Source organism: Dromiciops gliroides, chromosome 3, assembly GCF_019393635.1.
Source record: "Dromiciops gliroides isolate mDroGli1 chromosome 3, mDroGli1.pri, whole genome shotgun sequence".
Classification (NCBI taxonomy): Eukaryota; Metazoa; Chordata; class Mammalia; order Microbiotheria; family Microbiotheriidae; genus Dromiciops; species Dromiciops gliroides.
The window spans coordinates 361,577,148-361,601,774 of record NC_057863.1 but is presented as its reverse complement, the minus strand read 5'-3'; the positions used below and the strand labels follow the sequence as shown (position 1 = coordinate 361,601,774).

Below are 24,627 nucleotides of genomic sequence, written 5' to 3'. Positions count from 1 at the left end.
GCAACAAGAAAGATTAGAGCAAATTCAAAAGATTTAAAAAAAAACAGAAGAAAATATTGTTTTTACCACCCCATATAATTCACCTGAAGAACAGATCAAGGAAAGGTAATTGAAAAAAGGTCACTTTTCACAGGTTTAGTTTTAGAAGATTTTGATGGGAGCTGGCTTTTCAGGACTTGCTTGAATAAAGATAGACACTTGATATCAGTGCGTTCAAAAAGTGGGGAGAAAAAGAGATGATATTCAAGATATATAATACAGTTTGGAAGAAGACTAGATTATTAAGATGGTGATATGAAGAGTAGAAAAGCCCGCTTCTCCCACATTCATCCCAGTAAATATCTAAATAGGTCCTGAAATAGAGTACTAATAAAGACACTTGAGAAATAGACATGAACTCTCCCATCCAGTCCAGGCTGCACCAAAAGGTGGGGCTGGCTGGCCAAAGGAGTCTTGCCAAGGAAGATGGATGGAGCCTCAGTAAATGAGCCTGCAACCTGCAAATTCAGGAAGGTGGAGTGGTAATAACAGTGAAGTCGGTATGAGCCACAATAAATGGGTCTGGAGCCTGTGGATATTCTTAACAAGAACACCCAGAGGGTTTGTAAGCCAGTGTGAGCTCCTGAGCCCTGTTCATCTCTTAGAAATGGAAAGTAGAGCTGACCCTGGTAGAGGACTATGCAGGGACACAGCACTTGGTTATGGACTTCTTGGAGCTCTGGGAGCATAAAAGGAAACAAGGCAAACTCAGTACCTGAGTATCCTCATTGTGTGTGCATGTGTGTTGGGTTGGGGGGAACCCTTTGAGGAGGTTGCAGAACAGCATGATCTTCAAAACTGAACAGGAGCCTTTCAGAGATACAGTAGGGGAAGAAGAAATCAACTCTTATTGGGAATCGTGCAAAGAGAAAGAAGAAGAGAAGGGAATAACTCAGTATCCACAGTGACCTAGGAGGCTAAGATAGAAATAAAGAGTTGAAACAGAGGGTGGGACTTAGTACCAGTCCTCCCACTCAAAGAAGCAGCAGCACCAGCATTTGGACCAAAGAGGAAACAGAACCAAACAGGGCCTATCCTACCCTTGGAAGAGTACCAGAGGGTTCAGATCCTGGCCAAAAAAATATTCCAAAACAAAAACTGAGCTTGACATTATGAGTAAACAGAAGAAAACATCAAGTACAATAAAGCAATAGTATGGGGTAATTTAAAGCTCGAAGGCAAACAGAGAAGAAGTAAGTAATTCTACAAAAAATATAAGCAGAGGCTCAGAGAAAAAAAAACATACCTTGGCCACAGGGACTGCAAGACTGGCTGGGAGAAATGAAGCTGGAGAAGTAGATGTAAAATGAAATACATGAAATCAGAAATTGGAGGGGAAAAATTCTAAGTGTAAACACAAGTCTTAAGAGAAAACTACAAAGATAAATATACCAGCCCAGTTATAGAAAGGTCTAGATGATGAAGAAATGTATGCATTCCCAAAGAGGGGGAAGGAGAAGGTAGAGAAAAGCATGCAACTATTCTGATTGTTATACTACAAATATATGTTACACAGCCTCAACTGGACCCTTCTGCTAAGCAATCCTACCATACTTTCCTAATCAGTTTACTATCTCACTCTCTAAAGTAACTCTTCTAAACCTTTTCATGCCTCTGTAAACCTCCCATGGCTCCTCCCTCCTCCCCTGTCCTCTAAGCAGAAAATTTTGCTCCATAATTTATAGAAAAAAATAAGGCCATTTGTTATAAACCCCCTCTTCTCCCTTCTTCATCTTTAATGCTAATGCCTTTCCTCTGTTGATTAACTCTAATTTTTCCTGTGCATATCTTTTTGTACATGGTTTATATTATTTTCTCCATTAGAATGTTATATCTTTCAGATTGGCTAATATGACAAAAAAGGAAAATAATAAATGTTGGAGAAGATGTGGAAAAATAGGAACACTAATGCTTTGTTGGTGGGGTTGTGAACTGATCCAACCATTCTGGAGAGCAATTTGGAACTATGCCCAAAGGGCTATGGGGCTATACATACCATTTGGCTCAGTTATACTACTACTAGGTCTGTATCCTAAAGAGATCATAAAAAGGGGGAGAGCACCCATATGTAAAAAAAAAAATACTTATAGCAGCTCTCTTTGTGGTGGTGAAGAATGGAAATCGAGGGAATGCCCATCAGTTGAGGAATGGCTGAACAAGCTGTGGTATATGAATGCAGTGGAATACTATTGTGCTATAAGAAATGATGAGCAGGCAGATTTCATAAAAAACCTGGAAAGACTTAAGCGGACTTATGCTGAGTGAAGTGAGCAGAACCAGGAGAACATTGTATATATAACAGCAACATTGTGTGATGATCAACTGTGATAGGCTTGGCTCTTCTCAGCAATACAATGATCCAAGAGAATTCCAAAAGACCCATGGTTGAAAGTGTTCTCTGCATCCAGAAAAGAAAACTATGGAATCTTTTTTTTGGGGGGGGGGTCAATGAGAGTTAAGTGACTTGCCCAGGGTCACACAGCTAGTGTCAAGTGTTTGAGGTTGGATTTGAACTCATATCCTCCTGAGTCCAGGGCCGGCACTTTATCCACTGCGCCACTTAGCTGCCCCCTAAAACTGTGGAATCTTAATGCAGATTGAACCATACCATTTCTACTTTTTTTGTTTGTTTTTTGTTTTCTTTTTTGAGGTTTTCCCCTTTTGTTCTGATTCTTCTTTCACAACGTGACTAATGTGGAAATATGTTTAGTGTGATTGTACATATATAACCTATATCAGATTTCTTTCTGTTTGGGGAAGGGGAAGGGGAGGGAAAAAGGGAGAAAAATTTGGAACTCAAAATGTTATAAACAAATGTTAAAATATCTTTACGTGTAATTGGAAAAAAGAAAATACTATTAAGATTTTTTAAAAAAGAATGTTATATCATTGAGCACTGGAACTATCATTATAGTTGTTTATATGTTGTCTCCTCCATTAGACTGTGAACTCCTTGAGGGAAGAGACTATGCTTTGCCTTTCTTTGTATCTCCAGGGCTTAGATGCTTAATAAAAGCTTACTGACAGATCCTAAAACAATTCTTGATTTTCTTTTTTCATCTTTTCCATTCATGACCTTTTGTTTCTCCACATGAAACCTATTATCTTGTCTACTTCTAAAATATAACTCTTTGGTAATTTTAATTGTAATGCTACTCAATATAGAATTAATTTGGCTAATATTACCATTTTATTATATTGGCACAATGCAACCATCAGCCAGTTAATTTTTTTTCCAAATATTTAAGTCTGTCTCTGCTGAGTGATGAATATGAACTGTGCTACCCATTTTCTGACAGAGAAGCGATGGGCTAGAGCTACATAAAGAGACAAATTTTTGAACATGTTCATTTTGTAGATTTGTTTTGCTTAGCTACACTTATTTGTTATAAGGTATGATGGGGTGGGTAGAGTTGGGAGAGTTGGGGTTAATGGTAGTGATGCCTGAAGAAAAGAGCATCAGTAAATTCCTTAAAAATCTACAAAACAGAGTCGGAGGAAGCTTAGAATTGGGCAGTGTCAAACATCACAGTATTGGAACTACAATGTTAAATTAGATATATAATTTTTAAAAAACACAACAAAACTGTAGTAGAGATTCATTGGGACACACACAGACACAAACACACAATTATATGTGTGTATAAAATGAAGGAAAGTTTATGCTTGTTGTTTGCCAGGTTGATAATCATGAAAAATAAATTTTTCAACATTCATTTTCATAAGATTTAGAGTTCCAAATTTTTCTCCCTCCCTCCTTCCCTTTCCTTCCCCCTCCACAAGAATTCAATCAGGTTATATATGTACAATGCACAAGTGTTCTTTTTATCAGTTCTTTCTATAGGGGTGCATAGTAAGCTTCCTCATTAGTTCCTTGGGATTGTCTTGGATCATTGCACTGCTGAGAGTAGTTAAGTCATTCACAATTACTCATTGAACAATACTGCTGTCACTACACACAATGTCCTCCCAGCTCTGCTCACTTCACTATACATCAATGTTCATTAGTCTTTCAAGGTTTTTCCAGGGATCATCCTGTTTGTCATTTCCTGTAGCACAAGACCATTCCACTACAATCATATAACACAGCTTTTTCCATCATTCCTCAATTGATGGACATTCCCTTGATTCTCAATTCTTAACCTCCACCAAGAGTTGCTATCAATATTTTTTGCACAATTTTCCCCCCTTTTCTCTTTTTCATGATTACTATTGTTAACTGTTTCCCTTCCATCCTATTTCCTTCCCCATGATATTTATTCTATTATTCATCTTCTTTCATCCTATCACTCTTTTTTTTTTTTTAGTGAGGCAATTGGGGTTAAGTGACTTGCCCAGGGTCACAGCTAGTAAGTGTTAAGTGTCTGAGGCCGGATTTGAACTCAGGTACTCCTGACTCCAGGGCCACTGCTCTATCCACTGTGCCACCTAGCTGCCCCCCATCCTATCACTCTTAAAAAGGGATTTGCTTCTGTCTGTTTCCTCCCCCACTCTGCCCTTCCTTCTTTTGCCCCTCTCTCTTTATCCCTTTCCCCTCCTATTTTCCTGCAGGGTTATAGAGATTACTCTACACAATTGAGTGTGTACATTATTCCCTCCTTGAGCCAATTCTAATGAGATTGAGGTCTTTGAGCCAATTTTGATGAGTGTTAGGCTCATTTACTGCCCAGATTAAATAGATTATTCCACCCAGTTGGGTGTGTCTGTTAGTCCCTCCTTGAGGCAGCTCTGATGAGTTCAAGATTTTTGAGCCTTTTCTGATGAGTGTAAAATTAATTTACTGCCCTGCTCCTCTCCCATCTCTTCCCCCACTCCATAAGCCTTTTCCTATTACTTTCATATAGGATTTCACTTCTGCCCTTCCCCCTCCCCCAATGAATTCCCTTCAGCCCTCAATTTAACCCTAAAGATGTTATCATCTAGCTAAGTGACACAGTGGACAAATCATCACCCCTGGACCCAGGGGGATCCCAGCTAAAACCTGGCCTCAGACACAAGACAGTCGCCCACTGTTACGACCCCAGGTATGTCCCCCAGCTCCAATTTTATTATTTTTTTTTTACGGTTCTTTAGGGTCTTGTATTTGAAAGTCAAATTTTCCATTCAGTTCAGGTCTTTTCATCACAAATATCTGAAAGTCTTCTTTTTCATTAAAGTCCCATTTTTTCCACTGAAAGATAATGCTGAGTTTTGCTGGGTAGGTGATTCTTGGTTGTAATCCCATTTCCTTTGCCCTTTGGAATATCATATTCCATGCCCTCCGGTCCTTTAATGTAGAAGCTGCTAGATCTTGTGCTATCCTGATTGGGGCTCCACAGTACTTGAATTCTTTCTTTTTGGCAGCTTGCAGTATTTTCTCCTTGACCTGAGAGCTCTGGAATTTGGCTATAATATTCCTAGGAGTTTTCTTTTTGGAATCTCTTTCTGGAGGTGATTGGTGGATTCTTTCAATTTCTATTTTAGCTTCTTCTTCTAGAATTCCAGGGCAATTTTCCCTGAGAATATCTTGGAAGATGGTGTCTAAGCTCTTTCCTTGATCATGGTTTTCAGGTAGACCAATAATTTTCAAATGATCTCTCCTGGACCATTTTCCAGGTCAGCAGTTTTTCCCAGAAGATACTTCACATTGTCCTCTATTTTTTTATTCATTTGGATTTGCTTTATTGTGTCTTGGTTTCTCATAAAGTCACTGGCTTCCATTTGTTCAATCCTAATTCTTGGGCTATTATTTTCATCAGAGAACTTTTGTACCTCCTTTTCCATTTGACTTTTCAAGCTGTTGACTTTTTTCTCATGTCTTTCCTGCATCACCCTCATTTCTCTTTCCATTTTTTCCTCTGCCTCTCTAATTTTATCTTCAAAGTCCTTTTTGAGCACCTCTATGGCCTGAGACCAATTTGTATTTTTCTTGGAAGCTTTAGCTATAGGGGCCCTGATGTTGACATCTTCCTCTGAGGGTGCCCCTTGGTCTTCCTTGTTACTGAAGAAACTTTCTATGGTCCTCACCTTTCTCTGTCGGCTCATCTTGCCTTTCTTTTACTAGACTTTTAGCTCCTTAAAGTGGGGCACTGTTTCCAGGCTGCAATATCCCAAGCTTAAGAAGTCCCAGGTGGTATGATTTAAGGAGAATCAGGTTCTTCCCTTGCCTGGCCTGTTTCCTGGTCCTAGATGACTCCACACCAACTTGCCAATCAACCAGCTTTGTGGGTTGTGGTTGTTAGCTCTGATGAGCCTGTGCCCCTCCCCCACCTGGGCCACTTCTACTCAAGCCTACCCCCTGGTTCTCAGTAGGGGTACAAAATCCAAGTTCTGCCTTAGCACCAGCATAGACCCCTGTAGTCTCCCCCCTGCCCAGGGCTCAGCCCACTCACCAGACTGTGAACTTAGTTCCAGACGACACTGGTGCTTCAGCTGATTCAGAGGATCGTGGGGTGGGGGGGGGGGGTGTCTCCTTATCTGGTGAGGACTTCCTGAGACAGGATCTGTGTCAGGGTGACTGTGGGGTTGGGCCCGACTCCTATATCAGCACAACAGCTCCCTCCTTCTGACCTTCCAAGCCGTTCTTGGTTAGAAGATGATTTCAGCACATTCTTCTGTGAGTTTTGCTTTTCCGGGCATTTTCCTGTGACCTTATTTGGATTGAAAAATAAATTTTTGAAAGCATACTGCTAGGTGCTCAATAATTATTTAATGGAATTAAATCATTCCAAGGTTGCATTGTAATTTTGAAGGCTGGTAAAATGATTTTGTTTGATATTTTAAAAAATAGAACAAAAAGACTTCTTAGTAATTGTTTTAGCTAAAATAGTATTTTCTTTCATACTAAGGACATTAGAAAAATGAAAACAATGTTGACAGTGGATATTTATGGCCAAGTCCTCTACCATATTTTTTTTAAGTAGAAAAAATGTAATGATTGTTATTCCTTAAGTCTAAGTATATTGAAGGCAGTTGGTGGGCAGCTAGGTGGCGCCGTGGATAAAGCACCGGCCTTGGATTCAGGAGGACCTGAGTTCAAATATGACCTCAGATACTTGACACGTACTAGCTGTGTGACCTTGGGCAAGTCACTTTACCCTCATTGCCCTGCAAAAAAAAAAAAAGAAGATAGTTGCCTAGAACATGTATGTAGACTAGGCTTCTATTCATGATCCTTGTATTGAAGAGGGTTTATAGAATCATACATTTAGAATTGGAAGGTTATATAGAGGTAGTCCAATCTACCCATCCTCATTTTACAGATTTAAAGACTGAGCCCTGTAAAGTTTAAGTGACTTGCCCAAAGTCACACAGGTAATAGTCAGGAAACATTGCCCTTGAAAAAGAAAATAACTTCCCCAAAGTCACAGCTCTATAGAGCCAAGACTGGAATCCAGGTATTCTGATTCCTAGTCCAGGATATGTTTCCCAAACTAATGATGAAGTCATTTTTTAAATTACATTTTTTTCATTATCAGTCGTTTTTTTTCCTCTTCAGCCTTTCCCCCACCCCCAAAAAGAAAAAACACCAACCAAATGCTCTGTAACAAATACTCATCGTATTCCACAAATTCTTAGATTGGTCATATAAAAATGTTTCTTACTCTTCATGTTAAGTCTACCTATAACTGTATTTTAATGAAAACATTAATGAAATTAATAAATTAATGAAAGCCTGGTACCATGATAAGGTCTTGGAATATAAATATACAAGCAAGACAGACCCTGCACTTAAGGAAGTTATATAATTATTATTATTATTACTTATTAGAATAAGGGAAAACAACATATAGATGGGGAGGATGGCCTGGGTGTTTTGATCTGGATAGTTATGGGGATGGTGAGTGGAGTTGCCATAAGGCTAAAGTGAGGTGGTATGCCTTGAAGATGGTTGGAGAACAGCTGGGAATGGGTCTGGGTCAGACTATTTAAGGAGAACAGAGAACAGCTTAGGATCCCTAGGGTAAGATTTGGAGGGTTGGCTTGAGGTAGTGCCTGTAATGAAGTGGGTATGGTATTAAGATGGCTGGAGCATTGTGCAGTCCTTATTTTAGAGTGATCAGTATTGCCTGGTCTACACTGGGACCCCTCTGCTCCTAGGGTAAATCCTGTAAACTACAGGTTTTTTCACTATAAATTTTTTTTTAATAGTATTACTACAAATATATAGCAAGGAGTCATTTTTTTTTTAAATGGAAAAAACCATGTTGCCAGTTCCACATCTGATGTTTACCTTAAATTGAGAGTTGGGAAATGGGTAACACTTTTATATACTTATATATACTTGTCATTTTACTGTTCTGTTCTTAGTTACTGGGGTTGTAAAATGAGCGAGATTATATGGATTATCAGGTTACTTTTCGCTCTAAATTTATGATATATTAGCCTAAGAAAATATTGTCAATGCCCCTCATTACCTTCCTACTCCACTTCCCTCATGCTTTTCCTGGGCTTTCACATAATATAAGTAATATCAGACATTTGAATTATAGAGCATTCAAGCGTTACTACCTTGTTTACAAGTTTTGATGTTGAGGGGGAGTTCCCCGCTCCAGAAAGGCCACAGAGGACTTTTTTCCCTCTGAAAAGAAACACCAGTCTCTACCTTTTCCCTTGACAGTTTTAACATTTTATGTTTTTTTTAGAGTTTAAGTGTGGGTTTATATTGTCTCAATATTATCTCTTCCTGAAGTTTGTGATTGATTTTGCTGTGGTTTTTATCTTGTGCAGATCTAGAAACTTTAAAATTTCTGTTGAGCTTAGATCACTTGATAAATCAGAGGAACTTATTAATTAGACTTTTTCCTCCCTAAAAATGGACAGTCAGGATGGGTACAAGTTAGAACATTGCTTTCAGGCAGTGGTCCTCAAAGTGTGATTGGGGACCCATATTTTCATAATACTAAGACCACCTCAGTGGTATAGTAGATGGATTGCTGGTGTAGGCCTTTTGTCAGGAAAACCTGAGTTCAAATTTGATCTTAAGACACTTCCTAGCTATATGACTCTGGGCAAAATCACTTAACCTTTGTTTGCTTCAGTTTCCTCATCTCTAAAATGGGGATAATAATAGCTCCTACCTCTCCTGTGATTTGTGAGGATCAAATGAGATAAGATTTATAAAGAGCTTAGCACAGTGCCTGGTCCTTGGGTGCTTAATAAATGTTTGTTGCCTTCCCACCTCCCCAGTAAAATATTCTTTCCCTTATTTCCCAACTACATATCTATTTGAGGGCAGATTTTCTTCATATACTTAAGCTGAAACAATGTTTGCAATAAATTGATGTAGAAACAGATATGAGCATCAACTTGTGTTCTATTAAGCCAGACATTAAAGAGATTTGCAAAAAATATGTAAAGCAATGTTACTCTTTGAAAATGTAGTTATTTTCATAAAAATGTATTCCTATATTAATATGTAATGGGTTTTTAAATTATTATTTTAAAATGAATTAAGTCTTTTTAAAAATTTGTTTTAATTTCTATTACAGTAAATATTGAGAGCTGTCACCCACATAAACAAAAGCCCTTTGAGGTCCTCAATAATTATTAAGAATGTAAAGGACACTGTACTATTAGTTTTACTTAACTCTTTTTTCTCTGTTATAAGAGAATCCATAGGAATTGGGAATGATCTTTAAAGGTTTGTGATATAAAAACAAAGCATATCAATACAGTTTTAAATAATTTTTAATGCAAAGGGGTTTTGAGACCAAAAAACATGAGAACTGCTGCTTTAAAAAATATACTTTAGAATTAATTTATTATTATTTTTTAAGTTTCCAAATTCTTCTCTGGCCCCTCCCTCACCCATTGAGAAGGCAAGTAATATGATAGCAATTATACATATGAAGTCATACAAAACATATTAGCTATGTTGCAAAAAAAAGCAAGAAAAATAAGGTAAGTGAAAAAAGTATGTTTCTAGGTAACAGTGCAGTTTATGTTGGTTGCTTGACTACTATTAGATGAAACAGCAATCCCCCCTCCCCCTTTAATATTAACCCCTCCCCAGCCTCATAAAAAGATCTAGGTATTATTTCTATACTGATTAATAATAATGATATCTGCCATTTAAGTATGGATAATGTTAAGTTATTTTTATGTTATTTAATAACAGCCCTCTAGCAAAATGGCATGGGTGGACTTTCTTATTCCAAGTAAATTGGAGTTCCAGTAAGAATTTTTAAAGTGGTTCTAACAACTACCTGCCCTAAGAATCATATATCTAGGCCCTATATAAAGGAGAAGAGGAGACAAAAACTCAGTTATTTTCCACTAATGTGTTCCTTTCATCTGACACTTACTACCATGTTAACTATTATGACTAATACAATATAAATCTCTGTTCAAATGGATGTTTCAATGATGAAAAGCTGAAGACTTAAAAAAGAGTCAACTTTTTAAACCCTTCCTCCTTGAATCAATGTGGCAGCATTATTGACTAAGCTCTTTTTGCTTTTACTTTTTGCTATTAGTGTTCTTAGAATTATTTGGAGGAATATGAACTTTAAATGTCTCAGAAGACATTGTGAGGTCATTGGAGTCATGGCACTTTTTGGAACTGGAAGGGACTTTAGAGATCATTTACTTAATAAACTTCCCAAGTTTACAGATAATGAAACAATGAAGAACATAGAGAGGAAGTGACATAGCCAGGGTTACATGAGAAATCATTGGTAGAACCACAATTTTGCCCTTTCCCATACCAACTGTGGTATTGTGTCCTTTTTGTTTAAAACCAACCAATCAGGGCAGCTAGGTGGCACAGTGGATAAAGCACTAGCCCTGGATTCAGGAGGACCTGAGTTCAAATCCAGCTTCAGACACTTGACACTTACTAGCTGTGTGACCCTGGGCAAGTCACTTAACCCTCATTGCCCTGCAAAAAAAAACCCAACAAAAACAAAAAGCACCACCTAAAAAAAGCCAAACACACACCTGAATAATGTAGTCTACATGGTTTAAGTATTTTTTTTTTGTTGTGTGACCCTTAGCTGTGTGACCTCTTTGCCTTGATTTTCTCATCTGTAAATAAGCTGGAGAACAAAAGGCAAATCACAGTATCTTTGCCAAGAAAATCCCAAATGGGGTCACAAAGAGTTGGACATAACTGAAGCAACTAAACAAATGGTTACTTTTTTAGTATCCCAGAATCCTCAATCATAATGGAATTCATGGAGAAATCCAGGGTGAAGAAGAGAAATTAAAAGGAGAATAAGAAGCAGAAAACCTGATTATTCTTCTCAATAGACTTGTTTGAGTTGGTAGTGATTATGTATGTATGCTGAGTAGAGAATAGAAGTAGGAAAAAGGACGGGAGTAGGAAGTAAGAAGTTATCTTACATATCTTTTTTTTTTTTTTTTGGTGGGGCAATGGGGGTTAAGTGACTTGCCCAAGGTCACACAGCTAGTAAGTGTCAAGTGTCTGAGGCCGGATTTGAACTCAGGTACTCCTGAATCCAGGGCCGGTGCTTTATCCACTGCGCCACCTAGCCGCCCCTATCTTACATATCTTAAAACATAAATAACAAGACTTTAAATACTTAAATAAAATACTAATTTCTGATGTTAACAGTTAATTTTTTCTTTTAATTTGACAGGTGCTATACTTGGCAGATCAGAAACGCAGGAGTGCATCTTCTATAATGCTAATTGGGAAAAAGATAGAACGAATCGTACTGGTGTTGAACCTTGTTATGGTGACAAAGATAAAAGACGACACTGCTTTGCAACATGGAAAAATATTTCTGGCTCTATTGAAATAGTAAAGCAAGGTTGTTGGTTGGATGATATTAACTGTTACGACAGGTAAGTAACCAAAAGTCTTATTTTATGTGAAGCTCTGAAATATTTTTATTGAGTTACAGAGGAATACTAATACAAAGGATTTTAATGGGTTGCTATATTTCTATAATATTTACTTCTTTTTAGATAAAATTAGTGATCATATTTTTTAAAAGTAATAAGCAGGTTACATCTTTGGTCTGATATAAATAACTATCTATGTAGCAAATGTAATACCTATACTTAGAACTACTTCTCCCTGAAGTTAGGATTATTAAGTGCTTTTTGTCCATTTTCAAGGAAAACAGTTCTTGTTTTTCTAATTGCTTTAAAGGTTTCTTTGCCCAATCTATAGAGGAGACAAAGGCATTAGAAACCTTATTCTTTCATTTATTTTTTGTTTCCTTCCTTAAATTTCTTGAAGCATGTGATCTTATTCTATTTTATTTCTTTCAGAAGAGTCCTTTGTTTTCTTTCCCAAGAGACATTTTAACTTGACATTAAAATTACATTAGAAAAACCTTCTGATTTAAAAAGCCATTTCATTAACTGAACTTGTTTTAAATGTTTCATTTTGGAGTAGAGTGACATAGCGGTTGGATTTCTGACTAAAGGTGAGATACCCTAGTGAGATTTTCACAGGTATTTTGTGTTTATTGGCTAAACTGCTTGATTTTTATGAGGGCAGTGGTAAGGAGATTAGGGGGAAAATCCTCAGTTACCTTCCATTTCAGAGCTAAAGAGTGCTTAATTCATCATGTGACATCAGTACTAATTGGTACTCATTATGATCATCATTTAGCCTCCACATCTGAGCTTAGCTATATATCGTTAATGAGTGATAGATACATTTGAGCAACTCTATCCAAAAGGTGTTAGATCTACATTACATTCATAGGAAAATTACTTAGTCTATAAATTAGACAGACTTCATTTTCCCACTATTTATTTCTTTTTGTCCACATGGCCTTGTTAGAAGGGTGATATGAACTCACAATACAGATCGAAGCATATATTTTTCTTGTTCTTGTTTTTTTCTATTTTTGAAATGTGTAATGTGGAAATTTGTTTTGCATGACTTCCTATTTATAATGGATTATGTATTTTTTGTCTTCACAGTGGGTGGGGGGGAATTTAGAACTAAAAATAAAATAAAATGGAATGCAATAAATCCATTACTTCCTAGTAATTCTTAAGTTTATTGAGAAACAGCTAATGGATCAGAGAGTTTTTGAATTGTAAGTTATTATTGATCCACAAGTATAGATTGAGATCCTTGCATCCTTTTTGGCAAAAAGCTCTTCTTTTTCACTTTTGAATATCTTCTGATTGAAGGGGTTTCTGAGTTGGGGAGGTCTCTCTATACATACTTGGGGTATGAATAAGTCACTAAGCATTTTTGAAACATCCTTTATAATCCAGGGCCCTGTGCTAGGTACTGGTCAAAAAGCACCTTGTGAAGAAGGCAGCATGGCATGGAGCCTCTGCCATCTGAGACTTCTATTTCCCAGACATCTAATGCAAAAGATGTCGAACTTCTGTCCTAGTGCTCCTGGACCAGATTACAATGTAATAGAAAAATCTTAAACAAAGTAAAGAAAAATACAGCATAACACTGATATTGTTAATTTGTGGGTTTTTATTGTTGTTTTGTCAGCCTGCTTGCCCACAGGGATATATTTCTTTTTGAGTTTGACACCCCAATTTTACATGATTGTAGATCTGGAGCTAGAAGGGACCTTTGAAACCACTGACTCTCTCTTTTTAAGATGAGGAAAATTGAGGCTAAGAAGGGTTAATGACTTGCCCAAGGTCACATAGGTAGCTTTAAGCATATATGGTGGTGGTGATGGTGATAGATCCTAATAGGTCCCCTTACTGTTTTTAAAGGAACATAATTCCAAATGAGGAAAATTGTGATTAGTGTGAAGAGACTTTTGTGGAATCATAGAGATCTCCCCAACTCAGATTTAAATACAAATGCACGAAAGATAGAAATGAAGTCAGGTAATAAAGGGTGAATGAAGGTGGCAGAGTGTTGTAAAAACAGTGTCAGGAAGGCTAAAACTCAAAATGAGCTGAACAAAACTAAGGACAACAAAAGGATTTGTGTTGTTGCAGCTATATTAGGGGAGAAAAAAGGTCTAAGAGGGAGAGGACCTTCAATGAAGGATCGGTGGACCGAATAATGATTACTTACTACTGAGGGTGGGGCAGAGCTGCTCAGTTCATATTTTACTCCTGTTTTCTCTGTCAGCAATAATGACCCTTGCCCTGGAAATGACTAAGAAGGAGTTTATACCCAAGATAAGTAAGGATATAGTAAGAAAGCTCCTATCTAACTTCCCTTAATGAATTCAAGTGACCTGGTCCAGATGAATTACACCTTGAGTAATAAAGGAACTGACAGATGTGTTCATGGAGTCACCGTCAGTGAAATTTGAAAGATCATAGAAAATGGGAGCCATACCACAAAATTGGAGAAGGGCAAATGTTCTGATTTTCAAAAAAGGGAAGAAAACAATGTCTGCAAACTATAGATACTTTTTAACTTTGCTTCTTGGGAAAATTCCAGAATGGGTCATTAAAGACCTGCCTGGTGAACATCTAAAAAGAAAAGCAGTGTTTACAGAGAGCTAGCTTGGCTTCATCAGGAGCAAGTCATGCCACATTACCCTCGTTTTTTTTTTTGATGGATTTCTCAAATAGTAAATAAAGAAGATGCTGTGGATGTAGTTTACCCAGATTCCAACAAAGCTTTGTATAAAATATTTCTTACTATTTTTGTGGAGGTGGAGGAATTTGGGTTCTATTAAATGGATTTAGAAGTGTTGGAAAAGCCTTACTAAAGGGTTGTTTTTGTGTGTCAGTGGTCAGCAAGGCAGAATGTAGGACTCTAATCTTTGCTGGGCTCAGTGCTGTTTTACCTTTTTATCCGCCATTTGGATAAAATTATAGATAGTATTCAGATCAAATTTTTGGGTGACAAAGCTGGGAAGGGATAGAAAACACGGTAGACGACAGAGTTATCATCTGAAAGGACCTTGACAGGCTTAGAGCAACAGACTGAATCTATTTAATAAGATAGAATTCAAGAGGGATAAACATATTAGAATTAGGCTAAAAAAATAACTTTACAAGTACAAGATGAGGAAGATAGAGTTGGACATTAGTTGTCCTGGAAAAGATCTGTGGGTTTTAGTGGATAACAAGTTCAGTATAAATCAGTAGGATGACATGGGGGCTACAATACCCATGCACTATTGGGCTTGATGAAGAGAGGCATATCTTTCAGGAATAGGGAGGTGAGAAGAGCCCACCTGGACCACCACCCTTGTCAGACCTCCCCTCTTGTTCAAAGTTTTACAAGGAGATTGATGAACTAGAGAGTGTCCAAAGGAGGGCAGTGGGAAAGGGGAAGGGTCTTTACTCCATTTAATACAAGATGGTTAAAGGGCCTGGGGATATTAACCTGGAAAAGAAATGAAAGGGTCTTCATGAATTAAATAGTGATTAGATTTGTCCGGGCCCCATAGGCCAGAATCGGATGTGATGGGTGGAAGGTACAGAATAGCCAATTGAAGCTTATGTCAAGAAAGATAGCCTGATAATTAAGACATTCCCAAAGCAGAATGTTTGCCTTATGCAGAAGCTAAACCACTCCTTGTTAGCCTTCTCAGTTGATTGGCCACTCCTGGAGGAACATTTTGGAAAATCTGGTGAAACTAAGAGAATTATAAAAGATTAAAAACTAAACACAATCTAGACCACTCATTGACAGTCAGCTATGGCAGCTAAAATGAATAGTTCTATTACACAATGTTCCTTAGCTTCGTTCTGGGGGAAAAGTTCAACATTTTTGAGTTTTGTAGTTTTTAAATGTTTTGTTTGTTGTTTGCTTGTTTGTTTTTAAGGAACTGTAATTTCTTGGGTGTAAGGAATTCTTACAGTCTAGTGCCTTAACCAGGGTGACACAGCTTCTGTGTGGCAGAGGCAAGGACTTGAATCTAGGTTTTCGGGCTCAAAAGCTAGCTCTGTTACTATGCCTTGCTACTTCTCATCTTAAGCATCAGCTTTTCTAAATGAGTTAAAAATGAATAAGATTATAGGAAAAAGGGAAAATAAAGGGAAGGGCTCAAAAATGCATAAAATAGGTAGCCAGAGAATGAAACATAAATTTAAATGGTGAAAAGTAATTTTCATAAAAATTGGTCAGCTGATATGTTTATTAATACTGAATCTACCCTTTGCTATCTATTAACTAGATGACCATGGACATTACTTTTTTATTAGAATTTAATTCTGCTAAAATTTACTGAGACTTTCTTAAAAAAATTCAGCTTTAGGACTGAATGTATTTGTAGTTGTGAGTTCAACATCTCACTCCAACGAGAAGATCACAGGTTATTTAAAAAATACATCTTAAATTTGTTTGATGAATTTTTAACTAACTTTTGGTTTAAATTAACCAAGAAAGACTCAATAATTTCAATGTTTTCTGTTTGTTATATACAGGTCCGATGTTCAAGGCCTGATTTTGCTTTATTATTTAGGTTTATTTTGGTAGAGTCCATGTCCTTCATCTTAATGTTTCTGTATAAAACACCTTTTAATAACATCATATTTATCTGTTTTGTATAGAGTTCTCAGAAAGGCAGAATGCTTCTTTAGTTGTATATTTATACAATTGAGTTATATCTGCATGTTTATTACACCAACACTGCCCCATGTGTTTAGGGAATGTAAACCTGCTACTGTTAAAATGACAGAGCATATTCCAAGGCCAAACATAACTGAATTTTGTAATCTAATGATCCCTGCCATTAACTTGAATTGTAGAATTGATAGTATGCTGCCTTTTTCTTAATAGGTGGGGAGGAGAATTTTATTTCATATAATCATTGAGCATAAGATATTCTTAGAACATATGACTACTAACACTGTCATACTCAAGGATTTAAAAAGATACATTTTTTTCAGCATTGTTGCTGTTCCCTTCACCAACTTCATGTTACAGTCCTTCACTATCTTAGTAGACCTTCATGTTTTGCTGTTGTCAACACCTAGTATTCAACCTTCTCATAATGAACCCTTCTGAACTTAGCCTAATTTTAAGGTACTAGTGTCTGTCTATCTGTCTCTCTTTTTGCTGGACATTAGGTTGATAAAACCTGTCAGAGGGTTGCACTTCCTTGATTACCGAGAATCATGTCTATATCACAGTGAGGCATCTCAATAAGATTTCAGTACTACTAAACAGGAGGATACATTCTCACAACTTTCTGATTTAAAAAAAGAAAAGAAAAGAAAAAATTTAGATCACTTTAATGATGATTATTAGAAAACAATTCAAAGGAACAAGAAACCAAACTTTAAAGAATTAAATATAGAAAGGGCTTTTGATCAGAAAAGATCCAGTAACAGGATGCTATGCCATTTTTGCTAAATGAATCAATCAATGGACCATAATCAATAAAATGTTAAATTTAACAAATACAATATTCATTAATTTATTTTAGTGCTGACAATTTTAAAATAAAACTTTTTATAGTTTATGAATCAAAAGGCTGCAATTTTAATTCTTTATCTTTCTTGTTTGTTTATAGGAATGATTGTGTTGAAAAAAAGGACAACCCCGAAGTATATTTCTGTTGCTGTGAAGGCAACATGTGCAATGAAAGGTTTTTCTATTTTCCAGAGATGGAGATCACAATACGTAAGTTAGCAGGTGGGGGAAAGGTCTAATCAACCAGCCAGTTAAAATTCAGTCTTTTTATGATTTTGATAGTTGTAGGTAAGATTTAGATTTATTCCATTTTCCGTTTTTCTCTTTCCTTACTAAGTTTTTGAGCCATCAGTAAGTATTTATTAATACAACGTTTTGTATATCAGTTTGGAATGTAATTATTTTTCTTATTGACAGCAACTTCCAATCCAGTTACACCCAAGCCACCCTTGTTCAGCACCTTGCTTTACTCATTGGTACCTATCATGCTAATTGCGGGAATTGTGCTGCTTTCATTTTGGATGTATAGGCATCACAAATTGGCATATCCTCCTGTACTTGTTCCAACCCAAGTAAGTTATTCTATTATGTTCATTTTTACTGTTGTTTCAAAACAATATATGTTAGGCCTTTTTTTGGCTTTGTTTGTTTTATAAGAAAGGTTTTGCTAAGTCATTAAAAGTCTGGTTGGTTTTTGCTTTTGCTAATACAGGTACATGTAGAGAAATTCAGTGACTTGGTGAAAACTTTTTGGGACATTAAGAACAGTGTCCTGTTTTTAGTTAGTTTATAGAGTTATATTGTCATGGAGATTTTGGTTAATTCTGTTGCTAATTTATCATGCCAAAGTCCCTTCTTTCCTAGAACCTGAGGTAGGATGGATGGGGGATGAAGTAGGGAATAGGGCAACATTCCAGTTCTTCTTTGGAGAATTTTATTTTCATTCTACCACTTCTGGGAGGGTAAAAATAATTCCAGAATGCACCCTGTTAGGTTTCTTCCTTTTTCCTTACTCATTCATGGGAAACAGAGGTGGGAGCAGGTTGACCATTCCAATTCTTTTTTCCCTTACCTCCAATCCAGCTTCTCCCTCAAAAGCCTAGTTCAAAACTCAGCAAGCCACCTTTCTTTTTTCTTTCTTTCTTTCTTTCTTTCTTTCTTTCTTTCTTTCTTTCTTTCTTTCTTTCTTTCTTTCTTTCTTTCTTTCTTTCTTTCTTTCTTTCTTTCTTTCTTTCTTTCTTTCTTTCTTTCTTTCTTTCTTTCTTTCTTTCTTTCTTTCTTTCTTTCTTTCTTTTTGCAGGGCAATGAGGGTTAAATGACTTGCCCAGGTTCATACAGCTAGTAAGTATCAACTATCTGAGGCCGGATTTGAACTCAGGTCCTTCTGAATCCAGGGCCAGTGCTTTATCCACTGTGCCACCTAGCTTACCCCAGCAAGCCACCTTTCTTGATAGATCCTTCTCACCTCGAGGAAGTGGGAAGGAGTAATAGCATAAAAATTTCAGAGGATGTACCTTATAATAAGCATTTTATTTTAAGAAAGAGCATCAGAATAACACAGTTTTTTGTTTTCTGTTTTTAAAAGAGAGAAGGTACCTAGGATAAAGAGTAAGAGCTTTTAAAGTGCATCTCTTTTGTCTGCACTCATTCTGGAGTGAATTTCATTTTCTAATAATGTCTCCCAAACCTTTTTAGTGATAGTTGTCTTTCTGAGTTTAGTTTCTAAGAAAGTTACTGATAGCTTAGTTTTGGGTGATCATATTAAACAAACTAGATTTTCCTTACCTTGGATCACAAGAATATATGACACCTTATAATATAAGTATGGTACTATGGCCCAGAAAGTTGAATGCTTGATTGTGTTTGTTCTGGACTTCTCTAAACTCTGGGCTATTTGTGTTTCTTTTGATTTAAAGATCAGATTACCTTGCCCTTCTGAACCTCTTGCTTTATCTTTGTCTGTGTAATAGCTGTAGAATTACTGGGAAAAGGAAATGGTCATCTTATAATTTTAGGTCCCAAATAACTTATTGCCCTGATGATTTATTTACATAATACATTTCTTTCTCATGACTTAAAGTGATTTTTTTTTGCATTAGTTCCCTGATCCCTTAATCTACATAAGATTAAAAAAGGTCACAAAGGTAAAATACCTATAAAGTAGTACTTAGTTTCTAAACTTTTAAATAGCTATGGTTTAAATATAGTGGAAACAATTGGTTTGTAATTCTAGAAATTTATATTTGTATTAAAAATTGATCCAACCAACATTTCCAAATTTAGGTAAGCCATGATTCTTTCCTTCATAGAATTTATAGTCCAGCACGGGGAATAAGTTACAAACACAAATAATTCACTACTTTTTGTGCCAAGTTCATTAGAGAATTATTTGAAGTTTTATGGTGAATGCCTTTATTGACTGAGACCTGGTGGGAGCAGGGGAGTGCTGGTCAGAGAAGGGTGCATGGAGGAAATGGCACTGGGCTTTAAAGGATGGGTAGGAATTCAGTAAGTGAAGAAATGGAGAGAAACTGTGATTGAAGACTGGCAGATGAGAAGGTGAGCACAAAGCTGAGAAGAGGGAGAGAGTACATGAGTTTAGAGATTATGTGAAATATGATGTAATGAGAAAATGTGAGAAAACCACGTTAGTGTATAAAGCACCTTTCTAATAGCAACTTTGGGAGGTAGGTAGTGGAAGTATTACTAACTTCATTTTTACAAATAAGAAAGCTGATGTTCAAAGGGTTTGTGTTAAACATAGATAGTAAGTCTCAGACTTGGGACTCAAACCCAGGTCTCCCAAGTATGGTACTCTTTGTAGTAAGCCAAAATGTCCAAAGAGCATTTAAAGGCCATCTGCTTTTCTTATATCTGAAAGACACTTCAGTTTGGCTAGCCATAGTACATAGTTTGCCTTTTTTCCCCTATAGTAATCATTGTTCTTTTATCTTAAGATTTCAAATCAGAATACATTGTATATAATTGTCTAAGACATTAACAATTTGGGTTTATAGGTATAATCACAAATTTAAGGTTCACAATAATATGAAAACCTGGTATTTATCTAAATAATATATAAGAGATGCTTTTCCTGAATCCTGGATAACATAGAGTTGCCAAATAGTTTTCTTTGGGGGACTGTTTGTTCGAAGCTTTAGGCTTTTTTATTAAATATACTCAAGATCATTCATGAAGAACTTAGAGATAACTGTCTCTATAGGACTTGAATTATTTGTCCCCATGACTTTTACTTTAATATATTCGTTTCACTTATATGTTACTGCATTGATTCCTTGTTTTGAATCCTTATAAACTGGGTGGTTTATTGAGAAGAGGGAATAAATTAGGTTTTATGAATTATGTTTAAGTGGACATTTTCATTACTCTTATTAATGTGTAATGAAAGGAATGTTGCATAAATGAACTACCCAGCCATCACAAATACAGAATGGAGCATGTTTTAAATATGCTTTGTGCTTTGTGTATAGACATGGGGTTCTCCAGGAACTATTTTTAATTTTATATTATTTATGTAAGGTTACTTGGTCTTCTGTTTCAGAAAACAGAACTTTATTCTATTTAACTTAATGGATATTCCTGTCATTTCAAGATTTTTCCCCTGTATGATGATTAGTGTCATTTATAGTACTTACTGCCTTTGAGAATTTACAAGAAGGTTTGTTTTTTTACTCGTCTCATTATTGACCTTAAGATACTATGAAATTCTCTTCCTGAAGATACGTCATCAGAATATTCAGCAATTATGGAATGCTTGTTATGTGTATAAAACTCTACCAACTTTTGGACTACATAATGATTTAAATACTAAATTGAATGCATTAATGCTAATATACCTAGAACTAGGGGGGAATTTAAAACAGAATAAAGACACTGCTATACTTTTAACATAGTTTAATCCTTTAGAACACTGGTTTTCAAATTGGGAGGGATTAAGGAGAAATGAAAGGATTACTAAAATGTGTGAATATTCATGCGCATATATGTATATGTGTATGTGTATATACACACATATCCACATCCACTTATATGTACATTTATATTCCAGGGTTGTCCGGTTGTCCTGGCTTTAGTGCTTCTTGAACTGTAGCTGCTGTGTGTTTTGTGATGGGCAAGTGAGGGAGGAGCTGAAATTTTGTGTTTGGGGGTGGGGATGGAAGGAATAAAGTACCTTTTAGTTTATTGGGAAGGCAACGTGATTCAATGGAAGGAGTGATGAATTTGGAGTCAGAGGGCTGGATTTAAGTTTTGCTTCTTTGACTTACATCCTTTGTTACTTTGAGTAAATCATTGCTCATCTCTGCCTCAGTTTCCTTTTGTGTAAAATGAGTCAGATTTGATGACTTCTAAGGTCTTTTCCTGCTCAAAATCTGTGATTCTATAATTATGTTTTTTGAGAAATTAATTCTGTATAGCTAATAGCTTGCAATTTGAACACTTTTATTCCTTCATATCCCTATATTAAAAATTCAGCATTAACATTTATGTCAATTAAACAGTAAAGATCTTTCTTACATGTTAGCCACACATATTTGCTCATCATTTCTGCAGTATTTTCACCCCAGAGAGTTCAATCACTATAGTAGGCTGTGAAGTAATGGTTACTATTTCTTTACTCAGTGAATTTTTTTTCCAAAGCTTTGGTTAAAAATCTAATTGTATATATGACTTGGCACCAAATGAAAGCAGAAATTTTATATTGTGGTTACTCTAAGATTTCGGTATTCCAACTTAGCAATGTGCATGCTTCATTATAGCGTTGGAAAGCTTGCCCACAACTGTGTTTGAGAAGAAATTTATAGTGGCTGATGAGTGAACACCAAGAGCCTTATTTGTGCTCTTAGTCCAATTATTAAACTTTCCTATTTCCTCATGGGAGTGGTCAGCAATCCTTTGGGAAATTTCCCAGAAAATTGAACATTCATGTATTTTCCCAAGACTCCATCTCTGAATGATATTAGAGAATTGTTTTCACCCAAGGAATTTATAGTTGCTGATTATTAGCATCACGAGGACATGTTGTAGGACATAAATGATGAGAGTCTCAAATCATAATACAAAAGATAGTCTGCCATCTGAAATTGAAAATAAAAATGAGTCAGAGCTATGGAATGTGAGAGAGGAATGGGTTTTACTACCTGTTGAATTTTTGTAAATGTGCTCAGATTATTATGCAACATACTGTCATTATATCTCTGCAATAAATTAAAGGTGAAGCCTAAACAGTTGAACCTTTCTTTGTTAGGTGAAATCTGTCTGCGTAATCTTGAGTTTGTGAATCTAAAACTATCAACTGAATCATCTTTTAATTCACACTACACAAATACCTTTAACCGGTGCAATGGCTTTTCTTTGTCTGTAGGCAGGGAAAGACTTCATAAACATCAGTGGATAAATGAAAGGTAAACCAGTTTTCCTGTGGCCATGAGTCATAGATTTACAAGGATACTAATCCATGGACTCCCTTTTATTTAAAACAAAACAAAACACCAAACCCAACCTTTCTGTGGTTGAATATTAATATAATCTTTATGAGGCTTCTTACATCTTCTGGCGACCCACATACAAGTTCAAGTTCCTCACATGGAAGATTCATATTTGTAGCTAAAAAGAGTTTACTTTCTAAGCAAATGAAATTTGGGCCCTAGGAATTGCTTGATTTACAATAGCAGGGATATAACATTAGGGATTGTTTCTAAAACAAATGTATTAATTGCATCTTAATAGATGATCTTACAGTGTTGAAATATAAATGTTTTCTTTCTTGATAGCCATACCAATCAAGTCTGTTTTTTGCTTGTTTGTTTTGTGTGTGTGTGTGTGTGTGTGTGTGTGTGTATGTGTGTGTATATGTGTGGTGGTGTTGTTGTTGTTTTAACCATTAATTAAGTATAACACAGCATCTAGGTTTTTCTCCAAAAAAGACTAATAAAAATGTTGCACTGTCCCTGCCTGACTTTTTTGTGGTGTTTTGAAAAACTGAGTCAGGCAAATTCCAATCGTTTTGAATGTAAAAAAGTGAACATATTTGACACCTTAGATTACTATACACTGGGAAATCCATGCTGAGCTTCAAAACTTTTACTCATTGAACTTTTGTTTGTGGACAATACACAAAAAACAACTATGCACCAAGGATACAGGAAGATGTGGTTATTGTTAAATTGGTAACAAATTATAGCATTCTTATTCTGCCGCCGCCCCCCCCCCCCCCAATCATTTAGGAGTTAATTACATGTGAATGTATGTATGAGTAGTCTTGTAATTAGTCACTTCTACTAAAGGATCTGTTATGGCTTTTGTGCAGAAATGGGCACATAAATAGATCGAATCTGCTCAAATACAAAGGAAAACTTAATTCAGGACTCAAGTGGTTTTTTTGTTTGTTTGTTTGTTTAAGGCAGTTGGGGTTAAGTGACTTGCCTAGGGTAACATAGATAATAAGTGTCTTAGGCTTGATTTGAATTCAGGGCCAGTTTTATCCACTGTGCCACTTAGCTGCCCCAAGATTCAAAGTAATTTTAAAAATACTGCATTAAAGACCAACTAAAATGTTTATTTTAATTTTTAGAACTAAAGTATATGTTTTATTAAAAAATCACCTGTTTAAAAATAACTTGAATTATATCTCCCACTTTCCCCATCAGATTTGGAAAGACCCCACATGCCTATTAACTGAGGTATATTTTTGGATGTTGACTGTCTCTTTCTGCTTGCTGAGCCATGTTATGAAGAGGGGAAGACTGTACTCTTCTTTTTTCTGGACCTTCCTGTTATTGTGGTCGTCCCCTCCCCCCCCCACGTTCCTTTCAGATCCATTTCCTTCTGTTAGCCTGGGAATAAACAAATAAATGTTAATTTTCAAGTGATAAGATGCTTGTCTATAAAAGGCCAAGAAGCATTTAGATTTTTTTTTTTAATTTCCAAATGTAGTAGGATTTATATTATCTCACCCTTCGGGTGAATTATAGGAAGACACTGCTTCAGTTTTTTTGGGCAATAAATGGGGTTTGGGCACAGCTAGGTGGCGTAGTGGATAAAGCAGGGGCCCTGTATTCAGGAGGACCTGAGTTCAAAATCCAGCCTGACACTTGACACTTACTAGCTGTGTGACCCTGGCTAAGTCACTTAACCTTCATTGCCTCACAAAACAAAACAAAATGCAGTTGTTAAGGCATTCTCTCTAGGTTGATTTTGGGGGGCATCTTTAGATCTACAGTAATTCTTTTTTTTGGAGGGGTGGGTTGGACAAAATATTTTTCATTGAATTAATTCCCTTGTTATCTTAGCATGCA

The 24,627-nt window shown here is 36.2% G+C and overlaps 1 protein-coding gene across 3 annotated transcripts in view; it reads left to right on the top strand.

The window, feature by feature from the left end:
• ACVR2A (activin A receptor type 2A) overlaps window positions 1-24,627 on the top strand; it is a 142,747-nt gene that overhangs the window by 73,984 nt on the left and 44,136 nt on the right. For all 3 annotated transcript variants that reach the window (XR_006355697.1, XM_043996214.1, XM_043996215.1), the window contains exons 2-4: window positions 11,622-11,829; window positions 17,412-17,521; window positions 17,729-17,883. Coding sequence is in view for 2 of the 3 variants with exons in the window: in XM_043996214.1 (XP_043852149.1) it covers window positions 11,622-11,829; window positions 17,412-17,521; window positions 17,729-17,883 (473 nt within the window). In the remaining variant the exon portion in view is untranslated. The remainder of the gene's footprint in view (window positions 1-11,621; window positions 11,830-17,411; window positions 17,522-17,728; window positions 17,884-24,627) is intronic.